Below are 22,235 nucleotides of genomic sequence, written 5' to 3' on the forward strand. Positions count from 1 at the left end.
CATGTTTTGCAATACAACGTTCAATTATGAAATCAGTGGGAAATCCTTTTAATACAGCAATTCTTAAATTATTTCTTATTGAACTATCTTATATCTATTGTACTGGTGTTTGCCTTTTTCACCACTTTTTCCTACATTTTATCATATAATTCTAAACATATAAAATATTTATGTAGAAATATATGCTCTTATCGTGTCTAATCCAAACATGCTTGCCTAAAATGGTACCCATCTTGACAAATTATTTGCACCTTCCTATAGGCCTATTACGGACTTTGGCGCACTGGGTTGGAAACATTATTGAAAATAACACTACATTTTGGTTGTAAAATATGGTACAAAGAGAAAATATGATTTAAGCAGCTACTGTCATGACAGAAAGGTCATATTCCTTTTAAACTAGATCACATAATAATCCTTTAAAAGATACGTTGATTACCAAAATGTAAACGTCAATATATACGTAACAGCCAATTCACAGTATTTTTGCTTTTTTGAAATGTCCCATTGCTATGTCATTTGCATTATTTGTTTCCAATGAAGCCGCCAAGAATGGTCTTAGTTTTGAGAAATTGATTGTGGGGTTACTATTAAAGCTGGAATTCCTTGACATGGGGGATGACATTGATAAGGCTGAGACAACTAACTGACATCCCCCATGTCAAGGAATTCCAGCTTTAATAGTAACCCCACAATCAATTTCTCAAAACTATGCTAGAGGGTTCATTCATTGGCACAGAAGTACGATATGAACTGACGCGACGTGACGAAGGAAAAATCAAACTTACACCATAACAGATATGCCTCCCTTTGAAGTTAGAATATGTCTTCCCAAAAAATATATTCTTTTCAAATAAAATCATATTACACTGATGAAATCACAGAAGTGTTGAACTATGAAAGATACACCAATACGATTTTAATACTATTTAAAGGTTCTTCCAAAGGAAGAGATATCATATAACATACTAATAATAATAACTCCGATGACGTACGGTATGGGAAATATTTTAATTATTGAATGATCAACCAAATTTGGCAACTAACACAATTAAAATCATTATTGTTTTTTTACACTCATTACCCTTTAAACAACGCTAAATGCTCAAAATATGTATATTTCCCCAATTTATCGCAGTTAAATGAATTAACGTAAGCCTTTAAAGTAACCGTCGATTTCGACGGGGTTCACCTAGTATGTTATAAATATCTGAAACCTTTATTGTGTACGTGAACGTTTTGAACTGAATTGTAAGACAAATTACCAAGTATTAGTTAAGGGCAATTTATGAAAAAATAATGGATAATTTCGCGCAAGGTTTCTCATCATGACGAACATTTTAAGTATATGGTTTATGGGGGTGTGACTTTTAGTTTTCTCAAAAGATCATGGGTACTTTCGGATTTATATATGGATACAAAAAATTTCCCCTTCAGTTTTACTATGATTTGAAAAACTAGTTTTGTACATTGTTTGCTTTTGATTTTATTTGCTGTGTGATTTTTGCATTTTAGTTTTAATTTCCATGAAAGTTTTATATTATTTATCTGTTTTGACGATGCCTATTGCATTGTATGCCTAATGAAAAATAAAGCATTTCATTTAATTTCTAAAGAGTTGTTAAACAAACATTGTCCATAAAATGAAATTATAAAATGTTTTTCGTGGTACTGCAGCAAAAACAGCCGTCGGCCTCGCGGCCAGAAAGGATTCCCAATGGCATAATATTGTTACCAGATTACAGATTAAAACTACAGTAGACATTTATGTTATAGGTTTGACATTTCAGTGGATTAGAGTGAGATTACTGGATTACGATTGTTTTCCGCGGGTCGAGTTGCTTTAAGAATGTTAAGGATTATATGTTGCAAGATGCAGGATTAAACTACATACAGCAAACTCTGCAATGGCAAATAAAGGTTGTAAAGACCGATTTGTGTGTAGTGTTGACATCGATGTATAATAACTCCCATTGAATATTATATCGATGGTATTGACTTGGAGCTCGAGGCACTAGACTAAGTGCCCAGCCGAGCGTAGCGTCGTTATCAATGAAGGTCGAGCGTGACCTACTGATAGTGGGATTCCCGCTGTTTTTGACAGATTCACTGTTTGACAAATTAATCACTCTTTGACAAATCTTGAAAATAATGTCATTGTTTGATGTACTTGTGCGTAAGAAAGTTTGTTTCGGGGAATTAGGTTGAACTAATGGACTTTGTGGAGTTCTAAAAATAAATTATGACAATGGTTGTTTTATTTTGTTTTAATCTCATCGTTGACTGAGTTGCATAAAAAGTCATTGTGTGGTCATTTGTTTGGTACTAAAAATCGAGTTTTAGTTACATAACTTGTTTGGGATTTTCAAGTTAGGTATTAATTAACGTAAGATTTGATGTTTCCTTAGTTCTAAACTATAAAATTGTAACTGACCATCGCCTTAATCCATCCGAAATTCTATTTTTATTTGGAAATATCAACTATTTACTTATGTATTAAAATGTTGAAGTTTTTTTTCCATAGATGTGTATAAACTACTTTACTCCAATCTGCATTTTACGTGCCATTTGTAACTTCAAAAGATGACGACATTGCTTGTAGTCTTTTGATAAGTTATAATGACAGTGGCTTGATACTGAAACGTGCTGAATCTTCAACGACGATGTTGATCAGCTGATTAATGATTGCTGCTTCCAGCTTCAGCACTTCGTATAAAATCACGTTGTCGCCCTTTTCATACAGTTCATAACCTTAATTACCTTTACTGTACACACTGTCATTTAGTTCAACTAAACTAAAAAGTATAGGACAATCTTATTATCTGATTGTCCTACAGTATTTCCCGCTACCATATGACAGGTGGCAAGGTCATGATCAGGTGCGATATATCGATAAATCACAACCTCACTCCCGGATGCTTGGAAATGCCGCTACTTTCACCCGGTTCCTCCCCCTACTGGCCAGCCGGATGGCACATTCCGGATCTTTTCGATACCGGAAGCCCTTGTCGTTATCTGCCGCGAAAGTGTGATAAGAAGGACGTTTCGTAAGCGATCTCGAGTCCGCACCTGGTCGATTTGCTTACTTTGATACCGTATTTACTTAAATCCCCTTGCTTTTGGGGTTATCAAGTTTAATTTTGTTTCGCTATGGATGATTTCAATCACAGTTGCAAATTTTTTTTTGATTTTTTAAATACTTTACGCAGTTAACACTTTGGGATTTGTAGCTTACAAATAAAATATGTTCTACACAGTTGGGTAGCTGGAAGTAGTTATAGTGCTCGACTGGTACTTAATACTAACTTACTACTACTTATGGTACTTAATACTTAATACTTGTAATAATACTGGTACTAAATACTCCTAGTTGCGCACCGTGTTATATATAATATTTTCTTGCTATCTGCTACATCAAAGAGTTATTTTTGCTTGTCGGTTGAGTGTGATGTTAATTTTGGTTCTTGCAAATAATGAAATTGTATTATTTACTCATCCTTATAATATGCTGAGCTACTAATATGTTACTTCGTGTGATAACGTTTTTGTCGCTTATATTTTGATGTTTTTCAGGCTAAAATAACTTTTTTTAATCTTATTTTAGTAAAGAATTAACGCTAGGTTTAACAATATTTTCCTAGAGATAAATATAACAGAATTTATTAAATGTTATTTTACAATCTGTTACTACGTATACTAGAGTTATTAAAATTGATCCCATGTAAGCACAGACAAGGGAATAAATATTTATTCTCTTTTCTGTGTTGTTAATACAATTTTACTATCATTTTTCTTTTTAAATAACTTACTTTTCATTTACTGTACAATATTGAACTAAATCATTGCTTAACGTATTATAATCTATCAAGGTCGGTCTGGTAATCGTCTTCCACTCTAGGCTTATCACGTTCTTGTATCTCTCAGTGAAGACATTTTGCAGTCAAATGAATGGAAGGTGGTGGATATCCTCCAATAGGATTTCTCGTAAACATGGCGTGATACTTTCTCTTTCGCCACTTCAGGTCTGTTTACTGTAAACATGCCAAGTCCTGCAGTAAATCTGCTTTGGTTCTGTTGGCCAAATCCACGCAATAGGCCTACACCAATCCAATTTTATATCATACCGACCAAGATTAGTTAATATTGTCCTCGTGACGATTGTGTCTCTTAAAAAAAAAAGACTACTGATGATCCGAAGACAGCGAATTATCATAAGCATTGAATATTTTACTAACACTGCTATGATCATAATCAATGGCACAAGTCACATGGTCTAATCAATAGTGACCAATATGATAGGACAGTTCAGGCACCGGTTTTAAATCAGCTGTGTCTGGCTTATCAGATTAAACAAAGCTACCATCAAACCACCCGGTTCTGGGTTCAAATCTCGCCAATCGCCTAGCTTTTAGTTTTGTCTTAATACCGTGACCCTAAAGGCCGCTTCGGGCTAGAGCCTACTAGTCCTTGGATAAAAAAATACTGAACTACATATCTGGATATTGTGTCCTATTTTCCCTTTTTTACGAGTTTGTTAGATTTTCTTTTTTGTTATCAGTTTCTATTGTGGACCTTGTGTTACACCTAATTAGTTTTTATGAGTTGCATGAACCTTTACAACTGGAAGTTGTGTGGCTTTTGAATAGACTTATCTCAATTTGGAAATACATTTTACTTGGTATTATTATGTAACCTGGTAAAGTGTGGGGAAAACATGTTAATGTGGTGGAGTTTCAATATACTATTTGTAATCAACACAAACAATTAATTGTCATTAGAATATCATTCCGTGTGACAGAACTAACTAGCCAGCCTTTTGTTGATTTATGCTTACAGTAAGTCGTACATAGTATTTTTTTTTCAAATCAAGTTTAATGCAATCAATTTTGTCAATTGAATTTATTGAATGCATAAACACAAAGCTTATACACACATCTGCCAGTAGGAGAATGACATCTGGTGTAGTGGCATTTGGTTGTTGACACCTTGCCTGTGCTTTACATATTGTACTCATGTACGAGAGAATTAGCATACTCAACTACCTGACTCAAGTACACTTAACCTTTAACTAAGTCTGTTTTCACCATTTTAGTCAAATTTTATGTCCTCGCTTGCGCTAAGTTTTCTAGAGAAAGCTAGTGTCATGGATAGTAGTTAGGATTTTTCAGTGATATAAAAAAAACTTAGAAAAAACGTTTTCTAACAAATTATTCAGAATTTTGCAGAGATTGCAGACGAAGATGATGACGTTTTCGTGACCGTGGGAGACGATGATGTTGACCACACGACCCCGGGAGATATTTAGTATTTTGCCACGATTTTTCAAGACGTTGATAATGTTTCTATGGCCGATTGAGATATTCAGGATTTTGTCGCTGTCACTGGAGACAATGATTGTGTTTCTGTCACTCCATAAAGCTGTACCTAAAGTAAATGTTTGTCAACCGTTCAACTTATTATGGAAATATATTTGGTAACAACGACTAAAGTAACGACAAAGTGTCCTTAAATGTATGGGAATTGTCCATGAATTTTTTACCCAGAATGTAGTAGACACCCTGATAGCAGACTCATTTTCACATAGCCTATAAAAGTATTACTTACATGAGTATTTTTCCATATTGAGTAAACAATCTTTAAAGAATTGTAGAATATTTAACAATTGAAACTAAATGTTCTGTAAAAAATAATGACATTGGTAGTTGATGGGATTTGAACCATGGACCTCTTGAACCAAACCCCTGCGCTCTACCACTACACTTCAGCTTTCTCCTTCATTTCAGATAAAAACCCTCATCTCTTATCTATGTAGACATTGTAGCTTAAAGTATTGAAACAAATTAAGGAGTTAAATTTGGTAGAGTTTTGAAATTTATGATTGTTGGGAGTTGTATTCAAAATGAATGTTAGATATCGGAACACCAGTCAAGATGTAATGTACATTGTGCGTGCAATGTTAACCTACTGAGGGTTGCATTATTGAGAGCAATTTGTGTAAAGCAGCAGCCTGTTGATTTCTCTGGGGTCCAGGAGATCTTCTTACCCTCTTGGCCCGAAAAGAGGTGACTAACCTTTACTTTAATAGGAGATTGAGCGGTTTAGAGATATTATCATTATAAACGAATACCCCCGCCTCAGCAAACCTGCAGACTAAGCAAATTTCCATTTACCAGTATTGAATTATAAATTGAATCTATTTAAATAACACTATATTTAACAAGTACCTAGGTTTAATGTTCCAGGGATGGTAATAAAGTGAGTTTTTGATTAAAATATTAATAGCGTAATATACAATAAATAAATTTGCCAAGTTTGATAAAAAATATCTATAAACAAGCACACCACTACAGTTTACTTATTCTCCATAAGAATAACATAGAAATTTTAAATTGAATATATTTTTTAATTTTTCCGTAACCAATAATTGTACAAAACACTTAGATATATTAAATGATTTATTTTTTAAGCTCTTCAGAATCATTTAGAGAGAAACTGGAAAAATTTATGTTTTGAGGGCAAAAAATGGAAAATACCTATTTTTCCCCCATGAAATTCCGTTCCCATGGTCCAATCATGCTAGTTCATGAACTCATTCAAATAAACGTAGGTTTACATGTTTGTACCAAATTTCATCAAAATCAGATGATTTTTGCTCGAGTTATCATGCTAATGGACACATATTTAAATTTAGATATGAACGGATGTTGTATTTTACCTCTGGGGACATCAAAACAAAAAAGTTAATCGGTCCCGGGTCTAGGCCTTACCATGAGACCTACGGTAATTCTTATATGGCTTATTCTATATGGGAAATTCACTAAAAGCTCCTTACAATAAAACCTCTATTAAATGTCTCCAAAAAAACAGAAACTTAATATGAATGGACTGATAAACAAAATTCCTTTGGTAAAGACTACACTTTAAAACATACATGTAAATTACACTTAGAATAATTATTTTATTTACATGTATGTTTATATACACACAGACGATTATTTAAAACCTGCGGCGAGGCAAAAGGTACACTAAATATAACGAAATAGGTACCCATTATATAGGTGAAGGATAAGCGAGATTGATGGATTGTAAAAAATCAATCGATGTCCCAAAGTTTCAGATATACATTGATGTCGGTGTAATAGTAGTAATAGTAGTACGTCTAACGACGGTACAAATGTAATTTCCAATATATTCACTAAAAAGTTCCTTATTACAAGTAAATACCAGTTCATAATATGGTTTATTTATATTAAATAGGTTCTTGGATGTGTTTGGTCAAATGTGGAACTACAAGAAAATGTTTGTTTATTTCCAAGACCATTTGAATAAATGTCAAAAGTCTCTCAAGATTGTGAAGGACAACTTACACAGCATGTTTGGTCTTTTCATTTCCATCTCACAAACAGGAACTTAACTGTGTGGGGATGAAAGTTTAGAATTTTGAATAGTTTCTATTGTTCCATACACAATAGCTACCCTCACTGAATACCTAATAGCAGCACTTAGGCACTGACTGTGTTATATGAATGAGCATATTCAACTGTTGTGTAAGACTTAGTAGATCTGGTCTGCGTACAAATAAGGCATTCAAACTTTATGATTTTTTATCCAATTTCCGTACTGTCATAGTCCGTACTGATAGTCTTTACTGTTTTTTTTTTTTTTTTTACTAAGCGTGTGTAAAACATTATGTTAGCACCTTAAATTACCCTGCCTCCCTTTGTTACCGTACAATTTTAACAGATGTTAAATTGATTGGTTGTTTACATTGACCAAAGACCTGTTTCTTAGTTTTAACCTAACCGTATTATGTGATAATATTGACAAATTACCCAAATTCATCAGCTATGGTTTATTTTATTTACAAAGTAAATTAAGTTGTTGGTTTCAGGTTTTACATTTGCTTGGCTGTGTGACTACAGTTTTTTTTTATACAATTTAGGTGAGACAGTTATTATTTTTATATTAAGAGGTTGGCAACCTTTTTTACACTGTCCCATGGGTCTCAAAGGCCTGTGCGTGGAACTTATCAATCAAAGGAAGGAGTCTGTTATACTGTTACAATACAAGAAGAAATTGTAACGATAAATAAGAGCCAGCACTCATGACGCAAACCTTCACGATATTGACTCGCCAAATAATCTGTTTTTCTTTTTTAAATTTATATATCTCTGATTGATTTTTTATTTTATGTTGCAGTGCTTCTCAAAGAACCGATCGAAAACGACGACCTTCAGTTTAAAACACTGAAGATCACCGACTTTGGCCTCGCCAGAGAAGTGTACAAGACCACACGGATGTCAGCTGCCGGGACATACGCTTGGATGGCGCCAGAAGTCATCAAAACTTCCATATTCTCTAAAGCTAGCGATGTTTGGAGGTAGGATTCAATAGTTGAATTGTGTCCTTAAACAATTACGTAGTTTTAGTTAGTCATTAGATTTTGGATAGTTTTGTAGACATCCCATTTGCATTAGAACTAGCCGTAGTCAATTTTTGATCTGCATAAAATTAAATAAGCTAGTCTTAGGCGGGTTACACACCGGTATTGCAGACATAATGTCGCCGATATTTCTGATGTCGCAGGCATGATGTCTGCGACATATAATAAAATACAACCATGGTAAGAGGCACGTGCTGGTGACATGAAAGTGAAGGAATCACAACATTCATCAGTTTAAATAATGTCATCGTCAGAAGAAGATGATGTGTTGTTGCTGTCGTTTTTTTACAAAAACATTTAAAATAACTTCATGGTAATTTTTCCAAAATACGTTGTAATTAATTGTATTACAGTACTTGCGTAATTTCCTTATGGTGTAAATTGAAGTACAGTAGAGAGTCAAAAAACCGAACCAATTGGGACCGTAGGTAGTTCAGATTATCGATTTGTTCAGATTTTCAAACATAGCCTAGAAATGCCTAATAGACACATAACTAGGCCTACAGTATTAGGAATACAGTTCTAGGATACAGTCAATGAAATAAAAATAATGTTTTTTGTACTTAGGTATTTTCGTTTTACTGTATAACTGTAATTAAATATGTAGAGCTTATACATTGGAAACGAACAAAACACAGACTGGCTCAGCGCGTTCACTCATTTCTCTGCCAGGCGCCGACTTTTTGGCCCGCAAAATTGTAAAACATCTGTCGTCTCTGTGCTAATTCAATATTTTAAAACCCTCAGGAGCGGTTCGGATTTTTGACGTTCGGATTTTCGACTCGACACGAGTCGCAGGCAACTTGTCTGTGACATTGGTGTGTATAGCTCCATAAGTTAACATAGGTTGGTTTTCGAGGGGCATGTTGCAGGCACAAAAAATATCTGCAACATCATGTCGGAGATGCCTCAGTGTTAGCTACTGTCAAATATCTTTTTCTTCCTTGATAATAGTACTTAATTATCATAAAGTACAAAATACTAGATCATTGTGTTACAGAACATAGTAAGTTGTATTAAAAGATTAAACCAAGTGAATGCAAACATGGTAAGCTTTTTACTATTTCTATGGTTACTAATACATCGAACCATGTGGAAAAGCCCTAAGGGAGTTTAAGAATCAAACTAAGACCAAACCCTTCAAATCTGAAGGTTGTGCACAGAGAACATCACTTGGATGGATATACATTTTTTGTATATAATATGTATTAATAAATTATCATATGTATATTTTTAGCTCCTCATATCACATTTCCTTGTTTCCTGCTGTTATCCTATAAGGAGGAATGGTTTGACTGACATAACTTTTAAAATAGTCTTGATCAATCAAAAACCATAACTTATCATTCGTCATTTCCCCCAGAATAATGAATTTTTTTTGTGCATTTCTATTTTAAATAACATAACTAAAATTTAGTCCAGGACCTGACTAGGGTTCTGTGTGCATGTCGTGTATAGAGAATTTTGCTTTTGCATTTCAATATAGGTGTCTTAGGAAGTGTTTTCCACTCGGGTGTCAAGTTCGCACCTGGTACGTTTTCGAGCAATGACGTCATCAAAATGGCGGCCATTGATTTTTTTAAATCGTATATTTCGCAAACTATTTGTCGGATCGGAATGAACTTTTTTTTGTTTGAAAGATAATTTTAAATGCTACCTGTTTTACATTTACACATTTGTTGTATGTTTAATACATTCTTCGTAATTTTGCAAAAACCTGTATTTTTAAATATTTTTGTGTTATTTTTGTTTTTAACGTTTTATTGATACAATTTATCAAAAACCACTAATGAAAAAAGTTGTAGAACGTTTAAAAATCTTTACAAAAATACCAAATTCGATATGTTTTACTCAAAAGATTACGTCAAGAAACTAGATAAATCTCATAAAAACACCAATTTTGGCGCAAAAACGCCTATTAGTCCGGCATCTAGGGCAGTTCGCAAGACTTATAAAGACAGTTTTACAATTCAATGTTGATGTATGTGTCTAAATAAGTGTTTTCAACTCGGGTGTCACGTCTGCACCCACTGCAGTTTCTGGTTATGACGTCATTAAAATGGCGGAAAGGGCTATATTAAAAATAACTATATTTTACACACCATGTATCGGATCGGAATGAACTTTTTTTTGTTTGAAAGGTAAGTTTACATGCTATCTTTCTTACATTTACACTTTTGTTGTATGTTTAGTACATTTTTCGTAATTTTGCAAAAACCTATATTTTTAAACATTTTTGTGTTATTTTTGTCGATAACGTTTTATTGATACAATATATCAGAGATAACTTACAGACAAAGTTGTAGCACGTTAAAAGAGCTTTACAAAAATACCAAATTCTATATGCTTTACTCAAAGGATCACGTCAAGAAACTAGAAAATCGTACAAAACAACCTAATTTGGCGCAAAAATAAATATATAAATCCGACATCGATGGCTGTGTACGATTCATATATAGACAGTTTTACCATTCAATGTTGATGTATGTGTCTTAAGAAGTGTTTTTAACTCGGGTGTCACGTCTGGACCCACTTCAGTTTCCGGTTATGATGTCTTTAAAATTGCTACATGTTACGATTTCACCAACTATTTTACTTAAAATAAGACCATTACCCTCTTTTATGCAAATAAAAGCACAACAAATCAATGTAATTAGTCCATAGGAATGTTTCCACTATATAAATACCCCAGGTGCAGCAATCCTGTCGACTAAGCGAATTTCCATTTGCCTGGATTGATTTTCAATTAATCTATTAAATTAACATTGTTTAAGAGTACCTCAAAAATCAATCCAGGCAAATGGAAATTCGCTTAGTCGACAGGATTGCTGCACCCGGGGTATTTATATAGTGGAAACATTCCTATGGACTAATTACATTGATTTGTTGTGCTTTTATTTGCATAAAAGAGGGTAATGGTCTTATTTTAAGTAAAATAGTTGGTGAAATCATAACATGTAGCAATTTTAAAGACATCATAACTGGAAACTGCAGTGGGTCCAGACGTGACACCCGAGTTAAAAACACTTCTTTAGACACATACATCAACATTGAATGGTAAAACTGTCTATATATGAATCGTACACAGCCATCGATGTCGGATTTATATATTTATTTTTGCGCCAAATTAGGTTGTTTTGTACGATTTTCTAGTTTCTTGACGTGATCCTTTGAGTAAAGTATATCGAATTTGGTATTTTTGTAAAGCTCTTTTAACGTGCTACAACTTTGTCCTTAAGTTATTTCTGATATATTGTATCAATAAAACGTTATCGACAAAAATAACACAAATATGTTTAAAAATATAGGTTTTTGCAAAATTACGAAAAATGTACTAAACATACAACAAAAGTGTAAATGCAAGAAAGATAGCATGTAAACTTATCTTTCAAACAAAAAAAAGTTCATTCCGATCCGATACATGGTGTGTAAAATATAGTTATTTTTAATATAGCCCTTTCCGCCATTTTAATGACGTCATAACCGGAAACTGCAGTGGGTGCAGACGTGACACCCGAGTTGAAAACACTTATTTAGACACATACATCAACATTGAATTGTAAAACTGTCTTTATAAGACTTGCGAACTGCCCTAGATGCCGGACTAATAGGCGTTTTTGCGCCAAAATTGGTGTTTTTATGAGATTTATCTAGTTTCTTGACGTAATCTTTTGAGTAAAACATATCGAATTTGGTATTTTTGTAAAGATTTTTAAACGTTCTACAACTTTTTTCATTAGTGGTTTTTGATAAATTGTATCAATAAAACATTAAAAACAAAAATAACACAAAAATATTTAAAAATACAGGTTTTTGCAAAATTACGAAGAATGTATTAAACATACAACAAATGTGTAAATGTAAAACAGGTAGCATTTAAAATTATCTTTCAAACAAAAAAAAGTTCATTCCGATCCGACAAATAGTTTGCGAAATATACGATTTAAAAAAATCAATGGCCGCCATTTCGATGACGTCATAGCTCGAAAACGTACCAGGTGCGAACTTGACACCCGAGTGGAAAACACTTCCTAAGGCACCTATATTGAAATGCAAAAGCAAAATTCTCTATACACGACATGCACACAGAACCCTAGTCAGGTCCTGGACTAATTATACTAATAACATTGTTGCTTCACTTGCTTTGTCTGCAAATGAAGCAAGCAGACGAGGTGCTTGGGTGAAGGATAACAATTAAGTTGGGTATGAACAAAGCCTCGTTTGCAGTTTATGGCAGAATCCCTTACAATGTGTATTCTATTTGCTGTTTGACATTGCTTATAATTTGACTACTACTTCCTAGTCACAATACTGTGTAAATAGTGTGATCACTCGTTAAACTGAATCCAGTCAATAATCTGTTTAATTCAAACTGCCATTTGACAATATGTAAAAATATCACTCAGCTAAGTTAAAAAAATATGCCACAGTTTATTGAAAACTTTGCAGTATTTGAATAGTTAAAAATATTAAAACTGCCTATTCTGTATATTAAAACAAACATGTTTCTGTCATCAAATTTACTTAATGTTCTAGTAATAAGTACAAATTGTAAACAAATACTTGTTAAAAAAGTTATTATTTTTTGTTCACGGTGTCTTATAACATAAGATGTTACAACTAGTGTTTAATTTTACGATTCTACAATGGTGCTTGGCAAACTCATGTTTGAAAAGCATAGAACATTGTCTGTTCAAGTTTGTTTTTAATGTGAAATTCATTAGAGGCTGACAGTACCTGTACTTTAAGACTGAAATTTAACAATGTTTTGTATGATTCACAGCTACGGAGTCCTGTTATGGGAGTTGTTGACGGGAGAGACGCCATACAAGGGTATAGACGCTCTGGCCATAGCTTATGGGGTGGCTGTCAACAAACTGACTCTGCCGATACCCAGCACTTGTCCTGAGCAGTGGCGACAACTGATGGAGGGTAAATACCTACCATCATTATCATTACACTATTTATATCATTACACTTACTACACTTACTAGTCCTGAAAATAGGTGTTTGGCGGACAAGTGTGGTTGATCCCGTACGAGACGAAGTCGAGTCGAGACGAAGTCGCACAATATTCTATGCCATAATACTTAACAATAAAAATTCTCTACAAACTCATATATTACCACCGATTAAAGGACTAACAATCACTACTCATAACTGAGTGGTAATGTTTTTGTTTATTACAACTCATTGCCAAATTAATCAGCTGGTTGGTGTTCGGTAAAAACTCATTACAGTTACAGTAGTACGTAATGAAACGTCATTTGATTAAGCTGGCGGCAAACATCTGTTTTCTAGACTAAATCCTTGCATGGGATGTTCGTTAAAACGGTGTAGTGTGGTGTAAACATATTTCTAATTTAAATATTTTATTGTTTTATTTATCATTAGTTGATGATTCAGAGTGTTGAACTCTTTACTGTATCGGCACAATGCAACATTTTTATAACAACCCTTGTACTAATCATCCATTCATAAAATAAAAGATGAGTTTATATTTTAACCAAAATATGGAAATTGCTTCGGGAAATAATGGTTTGATTTCAAAATTCGGACCTTTTCCTTTAATTCACTACCACTAATTAGTATACAAGGTTAGGTTAGCTTAGGTTAGGACTAAGTTAACACTATTTACGCGAGTTACCTACACTACTTTACTTACGACCGGTTTTGTAATTACTATTAATCAATCAAAACTTCTAAGAGAGGTTCTGTTTTCGTTTATAGCTCATTACCACCTGATATTGATGCAAAGACTCATTGTATCAATCTTTGCACCAATCGTTAAAAATTAAATTGGTAAACAGCTGATTAGCTTTGAACTTCAATTTTACTTCTTCTCTCTCAATCCTTGAACTTCATTGGTAAGTTACCCGTGTTGTTAAGTAAAACTATGCTGTTATGTAAGTAAACAGTGCTGTTATGTAAAACTTTTCAATTCTAAGAACTGTGAACTGAAATGGCTACTTTAAAAAAAACTGCCGTAGGTAAAAGACTATTATGTAATCATTCAATTATGCAAGAACGTTAGAGTAACACATTTACTTTTAGTTTTATCATCCTTACAGAGCAGGTGAAGATTATTTTAGTTACCGTAGTTGCATCCAGTGTCCAGTGTATGTGAAGGCAGTATGTTGTTCTATTCTATTATTATTTTTATTTTACTTCAATACTGTTTTGACATAATAAAACAATCAAACTGTTAACAGTAGCTTGTTCTCTAGTATTATAACTATTATAACAGTAATATTGATTTCATTTGATTCGATTTAATTTTGTTGCAGTTGAAATAATGGAATAATGGAAAAAATAAATTTGGTAGGACCACGAAGGGTTTTACTTAAGAAAATGTAAAATAATGTTGCTTTTGAAATGTGTGTATATTGATTGGTAAGGCCACAAACAAAAGAGTACTTAAGATGTTAGATTGCCCACATAAAACCACAAGAGTGGAGTAACAGCATTGCCTCTGCGTTTTATCAAAGTTTTCTTAAAATGTATCTTTGCTTTTGTCGTGTTCTTCTTGCTACTGCATTAAAACATAAATTGTGTCAATTAAATGTATGAAAATTTATGAAAGGAAATAGTGTCTTTTCTTTATTTGTATGGTGTTTTAAGATGGATTTTTTTATGAAATAATGTGCATTTTTGAGCTCAAATCTCCAAAGTTATTATTGACCTTTTGTTCAAAAATCTAGTTATTCTTTTATCTTGGGCTTTAAAATACTGGAGATTTCTATTTGACACAATCAATTGTTTGGAAGGATGAAAATATTTAATGATCCAGGAACTTCAATTAGGCTACAGATACTTTTCACGGGAAAGCCTCTTCTTATGGGCCAACTGTATCCTTCGTAATTCAAAACTTGTTATTATGAAGTTACTTTGTATTATTTTTTTAAGACATGCTTCTAAGTGAGGTATGGCTAAATTTGTTTTGCTCCACTTATCTTTGTTATGTGTTCAATGGAACACCAACACTCCACTGTTATTTAAAACACAATTTGACATTTTTCATACCCTAAATCATCCACACTGGTTTGACAAGACTCATTTTTGTCTGCAAATGAACGATCAGCCATGAGTTGTACCCAGAAAATGCACTCATCTTAGATTGTAATCAAAGTTGTATTTTGTAAGTAAATTGTTGTTTTTTCTACAGATTGTTGGGAATCAGACCCTCACCTCAGACCAGGGTTTGAGGAGATCCTACTGTCGTTGGACGCCATCGTCCACTCGGCCTTCACACAAACTCCTCACGAGAGCTTCCACACGATGCAGGACGGTTGGCGCATCGAGATAGAGGAGGTCCTCAACGGGCTACGCATGAAAGAGAAGGTCAGTCTACTTTATTAAATTGGAATTATTTAGCCCTAATATTCTTACACAGTACACAGAGAAGTAAGATACAGAGGAAACATTCAATGGTACACTTAAGTCTTTAGCACCGGTTGCTTGCGTCTAGTTCAAATTCTATTGGTCGTCCCCTCCCCCCTCACCAAGACGTACTACTGTATAGCGCTCACGCTGTAGGCAGAGCCCGTGCAGTACAACTGCTGTTTAAACAATAGCTGTTCGGTTTTTTCCTGGCTCGGTACTAGCAGAGGTGCCCATCCCCCCCAAACCCAGAGGCGCAATCCCCCCCCCCAAGCCAAAGGAGTAGTCCCCCCCCCCAATTTATGCTGCCGTCTATTTAAACCCAAAACTACCCTCCCACCACCAATTTATATGACAATTTCCCCTTTACCTCATAAAACGAGCATATCAAGTATTCAGTAAACTTGATGTACGAAAAACAAACTTGCTGATAATAAAAATTAAATGTTTATAGGAAACATCATTATATCTAACTAATAGAGACGGATTAGAAGTTTTTCAATTTACAATTCAGAATCTGTATTGTCAGCCAACATGTGCTCAGTATTGCAATAGACAACGTCTTCAAAATGTACAAAAATATACTCTGTGAATTACTCTACTCCAACACAGTACTGTAATAGTACAATATATTAGGTGGCGTTAATGCAAAATTCAAACCGCTTTAAGTGCATTAATACTTTTGGAAAAAGTATCTTGTTTCAAAATTATAGGCAGAGTCACGAAATAAGACAGACTTGTTGCTCGCCACTCCCAGGCTGCCTTCTACAAAAATCGCCGGGCAAAATACCCACAATACCTTAATTGCCACCAGTACAAAAGGTTTTTGTGACGAAGTAATCTTATAATTTATTTTGATAGCCCCGGGATTGCCTTTTATGACTAATAATGGAAGAAACACATCTTGTCAGACAATCCATTTGTACAAAAAACACGAAACTATAACAGATAGGCCTATCAATTCACGCTTGTATATTGCTGCGGAGAGGACTGGAAGTAAACTGAATCAGGTTATAACAGGACGTGGTCTCTATTGTCGTCTGTGTTATCAAAAGCTGATATTGGACTAATTGTAGTGACGGAGGAGAGTGTTGAAAATATAATGGGATTCATAGTTGAGTTTTCCATTCAAAATTATTGACAATAATAACCAATTTATTTGCTGGATATATGATGATCTCGAAATTCTACAGTACTGCGCGAAAGGAAATTTATTAAATACTTTTTTTTGAGTGAAAACACTCAATTTATTTATTATGTATTTTCAACACTCTTCTCAGTCACTACAATGTCAATACGTAGTCCAATATCAGCTGTTCAAAACGCAGACGACAATCCAGAGACCACGTCGGTCCGTCACAACCTGAACCTGATTCAGTTTACTTCCAGTCCTACCGACGGCCGACGGCAATGTACACGCGTGAATTGATAGGCTTATCTGTAATCGTTTTGTGTTTTGTGTTAAATGTTTGTAACGTATTCTGACGACTCCTCCAGAAGTCGATCTTTTGTAAATCCTGACAATGGTGGAGTTAAAAAAACCACAAAAACATAGGGCCTATGTAGCAAGTAAAATTCTACACTGGCATGTTAAGGATTGTCTGACAAGGTGTGTTTTTACCATTCTTAGAAGCAATCTTAATTACGAACGGTAAAATGTTGTTGGTGTTGATAGTGAGCAACTAAGAAACACTTCTTGTATAAGTTTATACAAAATTATACATTCATTATGACATCTAGCAAAAAAATATCCCCCCCAAAATCTCCTAAAAAAAATTCCCCCCCAAAAATTCCTTTGGCGCAAACGCGCCACAGTATCCCCCCTCTGGGCACCCCTGGGTACTAGTATATTTCTGCCCCACCATTCCCGAGCTAAAAGCGAACGCTTGTTCCATAAGCATGTTTCCTCTGTATCTTACTTCTCTGTGTACAGTACAATGACATTGTTAGATGCAGTAGACTCCGTTGTTTGAATACATTTGATTTGTGCGGCCTTCAGAGTAAGACCTTTGACAATTCATAGAGCTAGACATTTTATGTTAAAGATATCGCCAAGAATGTACAGTAGTTGAATTGTGCACTGATGTAAATGTTTGTCAGATACACCAACTTTTTAACCAATTCAAACTGGTAAAATCTATTTCGGTTTGGAACGTATTTGTTAGTTTACATATTAACTTATGGTTTGGTCTTTTTTAAAGAGGGAGTCTACTGCAGCAATGAATTCAAATAATCTTGTAATCCATTTGTAATAATAAATTTTTCTTTGAAACAGAAATATGCAAAGACTAAAATAATAATTAGCCTGATAGTCATAATATCAACCTAAACAGCGGTTTAAAGTATTTTCTCTTCTTTGAAATTTTGCCAGGGTTAAGGAGTTAAATTGTGTAGGTTTCTACAGAAATGTATGTAAAAAATTAATTGAAATGAGATTGTTTTGCAGTTCTTCTTGTTTGTTATTTTTGTAGGAAAGAGCACAATAGTGTCTAATCTTAATTAAAACCTATACCTGAAAATTTTTATATATCTTGTTTATTAGAAACAGGTATGTTTGTGTTTTAATAATAGAACCTATAACTGAAAATTGGTAAATTTGACTTCTAACATAATAATTAATTTGAGAAGTAAATTAAAAGTGTTCTTTAGCTTGAATGTCACTCTTTTAAAAATGGCGTAAACATCTGTTTTCCTTTAGAATGCACTAAGGATTAGTATTGGCCTATTTGGAAAAAATTATTCTGGAAAAATACATATAACTAGTTAGTAAAGTAAATCTGAGAATATCCTTAAACAGGTATTCATTCAGAGGCTACAACAACACCACTGTTTTAGTAGGCTAATGGTTGTGACATTTAGTAAGGTTAAAATGGACATCAGTGCAATTGCAATAGATCCATTTGCTTATTTGTGTGATGAAAGCTATTTATACTCAATTCTCTTTGTCCATCACATCTTCATTATATTGTTCCTAATATGATTCTTGTTTGACGCTTACAAAGGCTTTTCGCTCAAAGGAAGAGGTGAGCTTACGATTTCTGCAGTTTTGTTTCACTATTTTTATTCACCCACATTTGTGTTATTTTGTTTTTTTGTGTGGTGTTTTTGCCCTAGATAAATTGTTTGTAAAGTTTTGCTCTGAATTTTACTGCAAATATTGTGTTATGTGATGTGATCAAATTTTTTTATGATTTTAAATGTGTGCATGATTGATTGTTGATTGTGTTGTTGTAATGGCTTAGGTTGTACTTAGTTTTTCTGTTGGGCATTGGATTGATGTAATGTGGTTCCTGCAATCTTGCATTTTAATTATCTGTTAGAAAATGTTACTAGGCTCTTATTATTTCTCGCTCTTTTTAAAAACCTTTACACCTATAATTTTGATAAAAGAGGTTTTGTGCTAGCTGCTTTATAATTGTATCTCAGCTTTACTGATATAGGCTATGGTTTCTTTGTTATCTCCTTGGTTTTAGTGTTTAAGCTATATTCACAGATTAATCACCAGTGTTCCTCTGTTACAAGACCGTTTCTCAAATTGGTTGAGGCAACTTTTAACAGTAAAAAGCTTAGGGTTGTTAAAACTAAAAGTTTTGAAACACAAAGTGTACAAAGCAATTTTTAGAGACTCAAATTTAAATAAAGATCAGCCATCTTTTAATTTCATTTCTTGTATCTCCTTTCCAAAATTCTGCTAGTCTTTTATTGAAAGCAAAATTGAATAAAATGACCAACTTTTGAATCATTTTTAGACATTGTTTTTGCATACCCAATAATTTAACATCCTGTTAATGTTGATGCTACAAACAAAGTCAAACCACAATTATTATCAGTTGTAGGGTAATTTTCCAGTGGTTGCCCTATCGTAGATAAAACATGCTTTAGATTCAGATTTTGCACATCTCACCTTCATCTTAACCTTTGCTGGGTTTGTTATTGTTAAACTTGCTCAAGTAGTTGTTCACCTAATTACCGATGAAGGTCAGATTCAAATGGCACCTCACACATATGTTGTGACCTTTTGTAGACATTCGACATTTGTAGACTTTGAAACCTTCACCTTCACTAACTAGTTTAATGTTGCAAGTAATTAATGTTTTCGTTTTGTTTTAAATTTTTAAAGTATGGTGTTAGTTTTGGGTTTTTTCTTTTAACCTTTAATGGTAACAAACAAATTTTTTAACTCCTAGTTGGTTATAATTTTGGTTTTTGTAGACTAAAACATATTTAATGGCCACTACACTGTCATCATTTGTATCTTAGATGGTGGTATTTAGTGTGAAGAAAAATGCATTATTTTTGTTGGCTTTTAGTTTATGTGAGGGGCTGAGGGGTGTGCATTTGATGCAGGGAGATAGGGAAGACACCAGCTGATGAACACTATTTGCCCACGACGTTTGTATCTTGTCACATTATTGAAATTCTAGGTGGCATTTATAATTTCCAGTCATCTTGACCTGACCCTACTTAATGAATGTATTTTGTCAGGATATGTAAGGCAACACAGTTCAACCTGCATAGTTTAGCCCCTAAGCTGTGGATAATGTAATACTCGCAATACTGTCAAGTCAAGTTCTAAATAATTTACATGAGGATTTTACACAATAATGTGTGAATGAATATTGAAGTCCTTGGCTGGGCTGTGCTTTGATGGAGCTAACAATTTCCTCATTGTGCCATAACATTCTATAACCTCTGTATATTAATTATTTAGACCTGATCGATAGTTTGGTGTTTAATATATCTGATATAGTTTAATTTCATATCAAATGTAAGGGTTGATCCAACTTAAAAGTATCAGCATATATTTTATATGAAACTATGATAACCTTAACTAATAAGCTGTTAAAATTAAGGAGAGTTTGCAGGGGGGGGTGTTGGTAATGAGGGGGTTTTGTTTCCCTGGCAAAGCTGGCACGGCATGGACAGAGCAACAGATACCGTAAACTTAGTGGGGTCCACATAATCTTAAAGTTGAATTAACCCAATGAGATATTCTACTAAAGACAGTTTTTCTCTCAGGAATTGCGATGCAGAGAAGAGGAGTTGACGAGGGCTCAGTTGGAACAGAAGATGGTTGAGCAGAAGTTACAACAGCGAGAGGCGGAGTTGGCTCGACGAGAGATCGATCTGCTACAGAGAGAACTACACATCATCATCACACAACAGACACCTACGCCCAAGAAGAGAAGAGGGAAACTGAAACAACCCAAGCCGCAGATCAGCTTCCCTAGTGGTGAGTGTTTGTTTATGCCTGTGTTCTCCTATTTTCAATGGAAGAAGCTCAAGAGCAACCTTTTAAAAGAAATCAGTTCAAAAACTTACATTTTTGCTGGAGTTTTTTTCCGCGGAAAGATTCCAAAGATTTTTGTTTCTAATTCCGGTTCTAACTCCCCATGAATCGATTCATCGATAAATGAAAACTGACAGGTTATCAGGTCCCGAGTTTGCGAGTCAATACTTTATCCATCTTTAGTGCCCTTGTAAAAGATAAATTAATTAATCAATTATAGATACTTGATCATCCCAGTATTAGCAGTCTTGCTTCTTTTTGTGAGGTTAAATCAAATCAAATTATCTATATTCACTTTATACATTTTATATACATAAATAGTGTTAAAGCATAAAAAATTAGTTATACAATTTAATCTAAAAGACTTAACTACCTATACAGTTTCACAATATTTTTTTTAAATAAATAATAAATGAAGAATGGTTACGAGAAAGTTTACTAGTGTTATATTGTGTCAGATTTTTAGCTAACAATTGTTTGTTTGTCAAAGGAAGGGTGAAAATAGTCAAGAAATAGTTACATATTGAGATGGGCAGAGCTCAAAAGTTGGGAAAACTAATCGATCATTAAAAAAGGTGTAAGCAATGAAATTGTTAATGTTACATGTATACAGGGTGTTTTTTTAAAAACTTGCATCTTTATTTATATAAAAACCGCAATAGATAGAAATATGCAGTTTGCGGGAATCATCTATTGACGTAGGGGGCCCAATTGTTTTGAATTCAACGTTACATTCACACTCCCCCCCTTTCCCTCCCTGCCCCCAACTTAATTTTTTTAAATAGCAAGGTACCCCTTGTGACATATCAAATGAAAGAGCATGAAAAAAGAAAATGTTTGATGAAAAGAAAATGAAAATCGGTTCATAAATTTGCGAGATATTTCCCCCCCCCCTTCCCCGGAACTTAATTTTTTTTAATAGCAAGGTACCCCTTGTGACATATCTAATGAAAGAGCATGAAAAAAGAAAATGTTTGGTGAAATTTATTTTTCATTTGATATGTCACAAGGGCGGGTACCTTGCTATTAAAAAACAAGTTATGGGTAGGGGAAAAGGGGGAGGATTATCTCACAAATTCATTAGCCGATTTTAAATTTTTTTCACCAAAAATTTTCTTTTTT

General features: G+C 33.9%; 1 protein-coding gene across 3 annotated transcripts in view; it reads left to right on the forward strand.

Annotated features, from left to right (window-relative positions):
- LOC128988205 (mitogen-activated protein kinase kinase kinase 11-like) overlaps positions 1-22,235 on the forward strand; it is a 94,008-nt gene that overhangs the window by 53,622 nt on the left and 18,151 nt on the right. For all 3 annotated transcript variants that reach the window (XM_054409472.1, XM_054409473.1, XM_054409474.1), the window contains exons 2-5: positions 8,200-8,380; positions 13,227-13,375; positions 15,609-15,784; positions 20,843-21,056. In XM_054409472.1, the coding sequence (XP_054265447.1) occupies positions 8,200-8,380; positions 13,227-13,375; positions 15,609-15,784; positions 20,843-21,056 (720 nt within the window). The remainder of the gene's footprint in view (positions 1-8,199; positions 8,381-13,226; positions 13,376-15,608; positions 15,785-20,842; positions 21,057-22,235) is intronic.

This window comes from Macrosteles quadrilineatus, unplaced genomic scaffold (genome assembly GCF_028750875.1).
Source record: "Macrosteles quadrilineatus isolate MER2022 unplaced genomic scaffold, UCM_ALF_1.0 Scaffold_2__2_contigs__length_208266976, whole genome shotgun sequence".
Taxonomy (NCBI): Eukaryota; Metazoa; Arthropoda; class Insecta; order Hemiptera; family Cicadellidae; genus Macrosteles; species Macrosteles quadrilineatus.